The sequence below is a fragment of the Amphiura filiformis genome, chromosome 6, assembly GCF_039555335.1.
Source record: "Amphiura filiformis chromosome 6, Afil_fr2py, whole genome shotgun sequence".
Classification (NCBI taxonomy): Eukaryota; Metazoa; Echinodermata; class Ophiuroidea; order Amphilepidida; family Amphiuridae; genus Amphiura; species Amphiura filiformis.
Window position 1 is genome coordinate 10,608,385 of NC_092633.1, and position 12,206 is coordinate 10,620,590.

At 35.5% G+C, this 12,206-nt stretch overlaps 1 protein-coding gene across 1 annotated transcript; it reads right to left on the reverse strand.

Annotated features, from left to right (window-relative positions):
- Positions 1–4,506: 4,506 nt before the first annotated feature.
- Positions 4,507–8,094, reverse strand: LOC140154174 (retinol dehydrogenase 8-like). The gene is made up of 4 exons (XM_072176782.1): positions 7,827–8,094; positions 7,212–7,391; positions 5,503–5,596; positions 4,507–5,003 (listed from the first exon to the last, which is right to left on the reverse strand). Exons 1-4 carry the CDS (start codon positions 8,092–8,094, stop codon positions 4,673–4,675), a joined length of 873 nt encoding a protein of 290 aa, XP_072032883.1. The 3' UTR covers positions 4,507–4,672.
- Positions 8,095–12,206: the final 4,112 nt, after the last annotated feature.

Here is a 12,206-nt window from a genome sequence, read left to right on the forward strand (position 1 = left end):
GATATTAAAGAAAGTGACATTTTATGGCGTACAACAGGTGAAAAATGCTTGAATTCGTGGGTAACATGCATATGCGCATTTAACACTTTATTTGGTCTAGCAAGAAAAGTTATTTTTCAATCCGATGGCACTTCCACCTGATGATTCACTAGACATGATCGTCTCATTTGATAAGTCTAGAATTGAAAAGGAAAACAGTTTCAAAATGGCCCCCAGAGAGAATTTTGGCCCGCTTTGGCTGGAATTGACCATATACGTCTAGCCCTTTTCTATTCACAGATTATCCATTGTATTCCTTTTGTTTGAGGTTCGTTGCCTCGACCATTACCTAGAGTAATGGAGGTAGCTAGCTGCCCAGAGACCATTATCAAGACAATAGCTGAAGATAACGGTCTCGGGCAGCGAGCTAAACAAAAGGAATACTATGGACATTCTAGAAACACTATGGAAAGGATCACAACATACATGTAGAATCTGAGTTGGTTACTATACAGATAGAATTATGGAACAAATGCATTTACAGCTCGATTTAAATGCAAATGTTACATGGCAAGAGAAAATTATAGAGGGCTCCTGCAGTCCGTATAACAGTAATTCATATAACACCATTGGTGCTCAGTTAAGTTTATGCAAATTAAATTTGAATTAGCATAACGAAGTAAATATTCATAAATAAAAAGTAACCATTTCGTTGAATGTATACTCAGTACATGTACCTAAACTTGCCATTGGTTTTCAGAAGGGAATCTTTCTTTATCCTTACCCAACCCAAAAACGCTCAACGGTCCATGCAAATTAGCTGCTAGGCAAGAACCCCCCGGGATACAACCCGACCAGGGGAGCTTCGCAAACTAACCTGCGGTACTCATTACAAGTCAAGAGGCTGGGGGTGCAAAGCCTTACTGTGACCTACCCATAATGGGGAGCACCATTGGACACAACGTTACTAGGTTTTTCAAATATATGCTTATACTCACATTTTTCTAAGATATAAATTTCATGGTGTTGAAACATCTTGTAGTCCAAACGTTGACAACTCTATACAATTTGCATTATTCATTAATCATTTGAATAACAATGGTCACGGGGTGAATAAACTCCAGCGGATTAACTATGCAAGTGAATAGCCTACCAAACCACTTCAAATACAATTGTCAATTGAGATCAATTCTGTATTGATTTGATTAAATCACTTGCATTTGTAATTAAATAGACTCGCACGCAGGACACGTGGGAAGAATATTACACTATCTCGAGGTGTTTTTATTATGCGAAAAAACCCACAACTTTTACAAAATAATACATCAGTTTTTTCCATTTTGTTTTTTGGAAAATGAATACACTTTTACAACAAATGTGTTTATTTTCGCTCGTCGTATATGTAAGATAAACGGTTCAAAACAGACCATCACCATAGATAATCGGTGTCTTGTTGAGGTATGGTGAGCATGTTAATCGCTCGGAAGGCGAGACCCCGAAGGGGTCGAGCCTTCCGAGCGACTAACATGCGAACCATACCTCAACAAGACACCGATTATCTATGGTAATGGTCTGTTTCTCACCCTTTATCTACTACAGAGGAGTAAAATTTCAGCACAAAAACATTTGAAAAAGTTCACAACAGATATGTTTACAGACACTTGAGAATTCGGCAACCTTAACATACACATTTTGTACAATGTCATCTGGAAAAAAAGTTCACAATAGAAATGTCTCATTTGAAGACGCTAATTCGACCTTAGAAGCTACCCGTGAAGTAAATCGTTTTTCTAACGTTTCTGGGCTTAAATTAAATATGACAAAAACTGAAAAAATCTTGTTGAAGGAAGACCTAATTCAAACAGAAATAGTGCAAATTAAGTGGATTCTGGTCCAGTCAAATGCCCTGGAATATACTTTGGACTTGACAAACTGGAAATTAAAAAATACACCTGAGCACACATTTTCGTCCAAGACCTCTCAAGCAAGCAAGGAATTGTCTCCACACAGTCTTTGATTACAGTACACGGTTTAGTGCATAGTATTTTAAGAGCTGTGGAGCTTCTAGCTGGAAATTGGTCCTCTCTGATTGGTTTTTGTCGAAACCTCAAGTGTTCCCTTCATCCAGTCAACTTTTTTTTATCAAACGAAAGCTAACACTTCCTTATAAAACTCTTTTCGTCATTAGGTCAACAGATAACGCAATTCAATGTTATAGCAAGACGAATGTGGTAAATCTGTTGAAAACTCCAAGCACATTTTTTGACCAAATGTAAGTTTTAAAAGTCAAAACCTCAACATGTCATTAAATGAAAATGCACTTTTAAAATGAACTTTGAGACCCCTTCTCTATTTCCTATTTTGAGGTCGAAACATATCTCAGAATTTTATAAAAACGTAGTTGAATGTTGGCACAAATCACACACTGTATATACTCAACCAACTTCTGTAAAAGACATCAAAAAGGAAAATATGTGGGGCAATATTAAAATACATAATATGTGACAGGTTCTGTCTATTTATTAAACACTGGATGTATAGTGGAATTGTGTACATTTATGATATTTGCAATTCAAAAGGTCTCAAGTAAAAGGAGTATTTCGTGATCCTAGCATCCTCTTTTTATAGCATTTTTCAGTAGATATCCACGAAAAAAGCATATTTCAGTTGATTCCGATTTTGCGTTTGCGAGTTATTAATCAGTTATTAATGATTATGTGTATTACACTTCTCCATAGACAATGTATTGTAATTTCGTTCTGGTGTACCACAACGTAATTCAAATTTCACGATATTTTTGCTAAACGAATTTAATCTGCATGAATTTTTGTACATAAACATTATGTAGCCAGAGGTTTCCAATGGTTTAAAAATCTCAACTTTTTTTGAGAAAACTGTTGTATGGGGATAATGCTGTGGATCACGAAATGCCCTTTTAACACCCAATTCAATAAAGCAGAAGTTGACTAAAAAGAACAACTTTCGGTGTGCAAAAAGTTCGTTCCGCCCTTATGTCTGGTTTGCCCCAAGCATATTATCACATCAGCTTTTGTCCTCAGGATTACTTGCTATGAATGTTCTTGAGACATACACGTTATAAAAAATTTCAAGGCATTTTGCATTTCTTGTAGTGTGTACAGATGTGTGTCTTGAGGAATTCAAAGAACCACAAACCTCAGAGAATTTAAAGACGGCGCCTAAAATCTGGACAGTGGCTTGTTCAAGGAGAGACAAATTGTTAAAGAATGCAGGAAGAGAGGTCTTAACCCAATAGAGAAATTGTGGTCTATTCTAAAAAAAGTTTTTATGAAACTCCTGATTGCAAAATCATAACACAATTCACAGATGGAGTCCAGAGTGTATGGCAAAGCCTAGACAAGAATAAGGAACTTTAGTGGACAGTAACTGGGGAAAGCGTATTTTGAAGGTGATCATGGTGATTGACCACCAAGGATATTATGACTTCAAATAAATCGGTTTAACATCTCTATTAATGTAACAAAATAACAATAACAAAATATAGCCTAAAATGCATTGTGTAAGTTTAATTTTGAACACATTATAAATGCTTGGGCGGGGCGGAACGAACTTATTGCACACGGTATAGTGTGAATATAAGGAGAGACAAATTGCTAATTAACCCAATAGAGAAATTGTGGTCTATTCTAAAAAAAAGTTTTTATGAAACTCCTGATTGCAAAATCATAACACAATTCACAGATGGAGTCCAGAGTGTATGGCAAAGCCTAGACAAGAATAAGGAACTTTAGTGGACAGTAACTGGGGAAAGCGTATTTTGAAGGTGATCATGGTGATTGACCACCAAGGATATTATGACTTCAAATAAATCGGTTTAACATCTCTATTAATGTAACAAAATAACAATAACAAAATATAGCCTAAAATGCACTGTGTAAGTTTAATTTTGAACACATTATAAATGCTTGGGACGGGGGCGGAACGAACTTATTGCACACGGTATAGTGTGAATATAAGTTAATACTGCAAAGCCTTCCTAGAAGACTCTTAAGACAGGTGAAAATAGAAATGTTGTCATTGATAACAATTCATTATGTTGGAATGCAAAGCGCTATTTCTCGATAAAATAGTATATTCTTTTCTTGTTAAAAACACAAAAAAACAGATGCTACTGTGAACAAAAGTGGAGATCTGTCGGAGAGGTTGTTATATTAATATGTTAAAACAATTAATAAACTGCATATAATACAAAAAACAGTTTCAAAATTACTTGAGCTATTTCACATAGAAAATAAATGTGAAAAAAAAGTGTTAATTATTCAAAAAATGATTGTAAAACTAGATATTATATAAGCATATTGTATGAAGGGGTCCGGTGGTCATTTTGAATGTTTTTCTCCTCCAACCGGACTAAAAAAAAAAAAAAACATGGGGGATGATGGTATGGATCATCCCACCTATCAAAATTTTTGGGATCTACGCCTATGGATATTTTCGGGATCTACGCCTATGGATATTTTCATGAAACAAGCTTGTAAAATGGCAGAATAAATGACAACAACTGAACAATAACCATATGATAACTTTGCGCCATCTGTTTTACGGTCCTTGCCCGAAATTGTCGGGGATTTTGTTCTTAAAATTATTGAATTAGGGTTTTCAAAATAGCTACAGAGTTTAAATCATAGGTCAATTATAATAATACCAAAGTATTTTATCCTTTTAGCCAATCATTAATGATCATGTTACCCGACGGATCAATAAATCGTTTCTTTGCCATTTTCTTGATCGACTGAGATGTCTGATAGCGATAATCAGGTTTGGGTGACAGCATAACGTCTTGAATCAGCTTGGCCACTTCTTGCGTTTCTTGTATTACGGGTCCTGTGACGACTTCCGGATCAAAGGATACCAAATCCGTGACGATCTTGCGATCTTCTTCTCCTGGGATTTCTCTAGCTGCATTTATCCAAATAGAAGTAGGTTCGTCACCAAACTGTTCCACCATATTGGTTTTGACGCAGCCGGGTTCGATAACGGAAACCCTGCAAAGCAACAAAATTATAAACATTAACGATCAGATTGTGCGTCATGTTATCCCTAAAGTGTGTTTCCACACGGAACGCTGGTCAACATAGGGCATTTTAAAGTGTGAAGTCTGAAATTTAATAAAAATTTGATTTTTTTGGGGACCATTTCAGTCAGAACTTTTGAGTTACGTGCACCTGAAACTCTTTATCAATCTGATGCTATACTTAAAGCGTATTATATGCAGCATAGATGAAAAGCCGTCCATTATATGACAATTTTGACCTTTCGAAGATATCAATGAATTTTCCCAAAGACCAGAAAATTCCCGGAGAAAATTACAAGCCTGGTGTTTTTTCCTCGTATTCAGAATGCAATTTGGTGTGTCTTATGTTCTCTCAGGTCCTGCAAAAAATACTTTGCAAACGTCGCTTTCCGACCCCAGAAAGGACAATTCAGTGATTTGATCATCCGGAGGATCGCAAAAATCAAAATTCAGATTTTTGGCATACTTACCAGACGTTAAACTTCCTTAATGGTGGAGCGATAGATTCACTGAATCCCTCCAGGGCAAACTTGGAAGCTACGTATTGTGTCACAACAGGAATAGCTGAAATATGCAGAGAAAATTAAGAAAAACTATAAGTTTCTAATATCTTTTCAATGTAATGTCACTGGGGCTTATTCAACAAAATTGTTGTAAATAACCGATGATAGATGATATTTCTGAACTACAGGGTGTCCCAGAAAAAATTACCGAGTGAATGAAATTGAACGTAAGTCGAGAAATAGACACAAGAATCAAAAAATTTAAAATTTAGCGCATAGTCTATTTTCTTGTGCATCACATACGAAAATTGTATTTGATTCGGTTGACTGGTTGCGAAGAAAATAACGATTACATAATGTGCACATCAATACAGTTCATTCCAAGTTTGTTCAACAGGCGCTTTTTTCATACTCGCTCACCGCTTCCTAAAGTTTGTGTATCTCATTGAATTTAGTCCACATTATCTATTTTATAATCTGACGGTATTATGTTATTCATGCTTTCACTGAAGATGAATAACAGTTTGTCCGAGAAAACTTTGACTTCTGCAATTGCAAGCTTTCCAAGTTAATATGTTATATTTTAACTTTCCAAGAACATCTGAGCCAAGAATGACAATGATCAAGTGCATACAGCATTACGTGTGACGCCATGTAACATTAATGTTGAATTTTTAAAAGATTTAGACTTTGCATTACAATTTCTCGGAAATATTCCATAATATTAACATGTGTGAGAAATTTTTTAAGCCAGCTGGAATTCTTAATGCAATAGTTCTTTATGCAACATTTATATCAACATTCACGAAAAAAGATATTTACAAGTACCGAGCATCATCTTACATGCAAGCTTTCATTTTCAATATGGTGAAGGTTTTCAAATTTGAATAAAATGTTTCGAAAGAAACAGGTTGTTTAAAAGAACGACAAGGATTTCACGGAATAAAATATAAAGCACATTAACAGTTTAACCACTAGTGCGCTATACCATGGAGTCCAACCTACAGAAGTTTATCTTACTTGCTTACTGAGTAGCCTTTTGGTAACCTTATGGTCACCTCAGAGGATGATTTAAGTACTACCCAAAACCCCATGTACTGGGTTAACTGTGCAGCAGGTCAGCAGTGTGAGTAACATGACACCACTGCTATGCTGCATAGAAGTGTATGGTTAAATTTGAATTTGTACAGTTATATTTACATTAAAAACACTATGAACATGCTGGTCGATTTCACATTTTATGTTATCTACAGAAGGTGTGAATTATCCTTTAAACACACATCACTTTTGTTCTGAAATCAACCAAGTAATAATGACACACACACAATTTTAAAACAACATCTTTTGCACAGAATTCAATGGGATTTGAAAAGTAAAGTGGCAGTTGAAACTCTAGTGTTATAAACACCTTTGCAGTGCATGATGGGGCTTCCTTAAATCATCCTCCGTGGTCACCTTTTGGTAATAGATGGACATATCTCGAAATGCTAAGAAGGTATGACCCCCCCCCCCCACCGTAGTGTGACATAAAAGAGAAAAAAGTAAATAAGATTAAAAACCATCTGGGTGTGGCCGCTACCTGGTTTGATATGTATCAATGTTTTTAAGAAAGGACACCAGAATCGTTAGACAAGCTATATTCACAGAAATTATTGTTAGACAAATAAAGCACATACCATGAAATCCAAGTATACTTGCGACTTGGAGAATTCTACCACAACGTTTTTCCTTCATATAGGGAACTACTGCCTTAGTCATTCGGACGCTTCCGAAGTAGTTGGCTTCCATGATATCATAATACGTCTCCATTGGAGCGGTCTCCCACCAGTTGGCACAAATCACAGCTGCGTTATTGACTGAAAAAGAAAGATGTAAAGATTTTCCTCTTGAATATATTTTTCTAGATTATATTATAGATCACCTTTTCTAGTTCGTAAATAACTTAAAGTAATTTCAAACTTAAGTTACATAATGCTGAAAACATGCTTGTGTGCCAAAATATGCGAAGTGAGAATTTTAGTGTTGATATCTGAATATACAATGATATATGGTAAGATAACTATGTCCCATCAAACATTATGGTCAGAGATAATTATGCAACTTATTATTGTTAGAAAATAAGATAGGGATTTCAATAAGTAAAGCTTAAATTGATCTCGTTTGTAGGAACTTAATAAGAGCAAGATTTGTGAAAATATGTTTAGTTGGCATTTTGTATATAATTATTTTTAAATAACCACAATTTTGACATAACATATACATTGCGTGTATTAATCGTAATATGATCTTACCCAAAACATCAATCTTTCCGTCATTATCGATGATTTCCTTCACAATTTTATCAATAGTATCTTGTTTGGTAACATCCAATTCACGAATAAACAGTGTATCGTTGAGAAAACTACCTGCTTCTGTTTTCAGATCAGCCTGTCGTGTCTCTAAATTGCGCATAGTAGCATAAACCTTAAAGCGACGTTGTGGATCTCTTGCAAGTGTCAATGCTGCTTCTTTACCGATGCCTTGGGAGCAACCTGTGATGAGGACAACTTGTGACGCCATAATTATGATCTGGTGCTGAAGAATACTTCAGGTAGTGAGTTGAGTGCTGACTGCTGAGGTTGAGCGCACCGATCCTATATCTCGCACCAAATGTGGGAACTTTGGTTTTATCTATGTCCAGTTTGTTTGTTGCTCTTTGCTGGCCCCGACCCCGGCACTAAATATATATTTATATACAATATTCGGCCTGTCAAATAAAATTAAGGTAGATCGGAGGGTAGCATGACATTATGTTTACACTCAAATATTGGGACAATTAAAGCTGACACACAAGATGAATAACATGGATTTTATAAAGGCGACCCCCTGGCTTTATACAAAGGTGTCATTTCCGCCCATGTGCATAATCTTTCTCGTGAGGGGGAAACTTTCGTTTTGATAAATAATTCCATGTAAATAGGGCCTAAAATATTACAAAATGCTATGAAAATTTTAATTTAAATATTCATATGAATTTTTATGGATGATCTCAACCTGAAATAAACCAGAAAAGTTTTAAAACTAATTTCTCATTCAAACGATGGCCTCTCTCTCTCTCTCTCTCTCTCTCTCTCTCTCTCTCTCTCTCTCTCCCTCTCTCTCTCTCTCCCTCTCTCTCTCTCTCTCTCTCTCTCTCTCTCTCTCTCTCTCTCTCTCTCTCTCTCTCTCTCTCTCTCTCTCTCTCTCTCTCTCTCTCTCTCTCTCTCTCTGTACCACTAATTTTTTTATAAATGTAACAATAGTAGAATAACAGTTATATTTTAATTCCGGATTCAAATATTTTTTAGGGAGACTCCCGTTTTAATGTTTGGAGATTAGTCAACAGAACTGGCAAACAAACTTAAATTTCCATGTTTGCTATTTTTGGCAATATCAAAATGTTTTGGTCAAAAATAAAACATATTTGACCACACATTTTAAATATACTAAAACCTTTGCAGCCCAACAAACTGGAAGTTTGTGTTCTATTACTGTTCCAAAAGGCAGCATTTTCCATACTTTAATTCCCGAGAAAATATAAAATATACAACAATACCTCATTTCAGCCTCTTATTTCCCTTAACAAAAACAACTCAATTTCAGCAGGTGACTCTAGACCATTGATTTTATGCTAATGCTGTTACGTAATCATGTGTGTGATATAATTTTTACATGTGTTGTTTGAAAGACAAAGGTACAGTGTTTATGTAATCATTGAGAAATGCCATGAAAACAATGGATATATGACTTCACAAGTCAACTCTTATTACATACTGGATACAAAAGTGGCCGTTTTGGCTTCTTCTTCTTCGTCTTCTTCTTCTTCTTCTTCTTCTTCTTAGTGCCCAAAAATGTCTTCAATTGGGCCTTCATTTTCAACAATTTTGCAGAGTAATACAGGGTGTCTCAATAAAAATAGGCCCCGTGGATTGGGGCACGTAACTTAAAATGTCGGCAGTAAAATCAAAACTTTTTTAAAGATTCAAAAACCATGACATTTCTCCTTTCCAATGGTGCACAAAACATCAAAATCCGTTCACGCGTCACTGAGATAATTGGGATTTTACAAATAGACCCATTTTGGACCGTTCCAATGGGCAATACATATTAAACACTAATGTGCTACATTGATGGGCAAAAAGAAATGAAGTTTCTGGGTACCAATTAAAAAAAAACAATCAATTAATCTATCAAAGAATGTTTTTCGCACCTTTCTGTTTGGGTTAACATTAACTATGTGAAAATATCTTCTAAAAATATTGTTCAAACATTTCTTAAGCAACAATAGGGCCAAGCGGTTACTTAGGTTTCATAGTATACACATGCATGACCGGAAAACACGCAAAAGGCTTCTTTCCCAAGAATGAATCTCACGAATGGCATTTAGTGGCCCAAAAAAATCCAGTTGATGCGTGATTAGTGATTTTCAAAACGTCATAGCCTAAACAAGATTTACCCTTTTGAGCAAAAACATCCCTATACAGGAATTGAGCACATTTTAACAACAAATAAGCAGGATTTTTATCAGGATTTAAAAAGAATACACCCTTTATATCATTTCTTTATATTTTCCAATATTTGAATGATGGTCCTGGTGCAAATCAGTTGAGGAAACACGCTTTGCGAATTAGCGGTATCAATAAATGACTCATAAACCACGTAAAGCTGTGTAAACGCATCAACTAGCGAATCGCAATTCGCGCGATTCATCCTCTGAAAAAAGACCTTTTTACCTGGTCACGCATGTGTACATTTATATGAAACTTAACTGACCCCGTGGCCCTTTTGTTGCTTGAGAAATGTATATTTTCACATATTTTTAACCCAAAGAGAAAAGTGTTTGAGAAATAGATTGATTGATGTTTTCAACTCGTACCCAGTAAGACTGAGTTTACTTCATTTCTTTTATCCATTCTAAACTACAATGCAGCATTATGTGTATTGCCCCATTGGAACGGTCCAAAAATGGGTGTATTTGTAAAATCCCAATTATCTCAGTGACGCATGAACAGGTTTTGATTATTTGTGCACCATCTAAAGACAAAACGTCATGGTTCTTGAATCTACTAAAAAGTTTTGATTTTACTGCCGACTTTCTAAGTTACGTCCCGTAATACACAGGGCCTATTTTTATTGAGACACCCTGTAGAGATAATTGTCAAGGGAATACACCTGCCCGTATGGATCAAACGGTTTCTGTTTTGGACACCCGTACACTTTTTGTTTAAAGCAAATGGCTTCAATTGGGTCTTCATTTTGAAAACAATTTGAAATTCGATTCCAATGAAATCACACCATGCCTATTATTTTGCAAACTTCTACATTGTCTGCTTATTATACTTACACCAAACTTTTATAAGTGGTAAATTACTTCCAGAAAACTCATTTCTTAACCTTCGTACGCCTTCAACTTTAAAGAGGAAATATTACACGTTGTATTCTATTATTTTATGTAATTGCTTCTAGAGCTTTCTGCCACTGCTGATGAGTGATGGCATGATAACAAATAACCTTTTGTTTTTATTCAGCCACATCGTTTAATTAAATTTTACCAGCACATGGGGTTAGCTGAGGGCATGTAATACTATTTCAGCAGGCTTTATTAAATTCTGAAATTATCACGTGATTATAAGTAAGAAGTCTGAATTTGAGACGGGTTAATTATGAAGCCTTACTTATATCATTTTAGTGTTTTATATTTCGCTCGTTTAATTGTGCAACATTTTGAAAATAATGTAAAAAAGGACATATGAAAGATGGAAACTCAAAGAATAAGACATAAATTCAGGTGAAAAATAAAAGGCCCATGAGTAGAAATAAAGGCAGAGGAACAGAACAAAATGATCGTAATAAAAGTCAAATGAAATTGTGGCGTTGCCGACAACTGTTACTCTTACATTGTGTATGTTAAGTATAATTATGCAATAGTATCCTATGCAATAAATGGCTTGATTGATGAATGAAAAGCAAACATAATTTTGGCAAAATTTCAATAGATACCAGTACTTAAAAGCATTTGCATCCCGGGATTTGCATCAAGGCATTTGTATCACAGATTATAGGAAAACAGAAACAAAAGAAATATTTATTACATCCACACTTGTCGATCGCAAGAGCTCGCAAGATGATCATTAAAGGAACTCTACTTTAGAACCTTGGGGACAACTTTAAAAACATTCATATGTTTCACATTTTGACCGAGAAAAGGTAAATAATAATGTTCCCTGCAGGTGTTCTAATAATGCTTCCCCTGTACTTGCAATGATGATAATTTCAAAAACCAGCTAATCTAATCATGCTAATAGCGCTAAACCGAATTGAAGAAATCATTTAACATTTGTAAAGAAAGTATAAATACGTGCCGGCTCAGTTACGGTATCGGTACCATTAACCAAGCATCGGTTTCATACTGTTTTATTCCTTCTCACTAATTGCCTCCAACAAGCGAGTATTATTATTTTTAAAAATGTTAATCACATGTACAAATATGTATTGTTCGCATGTAGGGGTGGGTGGGGCCCGGGGTGGGGATGAGTTTGGCATCAACTGGGAAACGTTTATATACTTTAAACTGGTGCACCATCCTCGCTCTGGAAGATGTAATGGGCTGCATTAATCCAAACCGTCCGCGTTAACTATTTTGTTTTTGCGTG

Excerpts from the sequence above, each read along its gene's own strand:
- LOC140154174 (XM_072176782.1), bottom strand. The coding sequence starts at position 8,094 with ATGGCGTCACAAGTTGTCCTCATCACAGGTTGCTCCCAAGGCATCGGT. Across the intron at positions 7,392-7,826 it reads CGGAAAGATTGATGTTTTGG|TCAATAACGCAGCTGTGATT; the intron begins GTAAGATCATAT and ends TTTCTTTTTCAG. Across the intron at positions 5,597-7,211 it reads AAGTATACTTGGATTTCATG|CTATTCCTGTTGTGACACAA; the intron begins GTATGTGCTTTA and ends TGCATATTTCAG.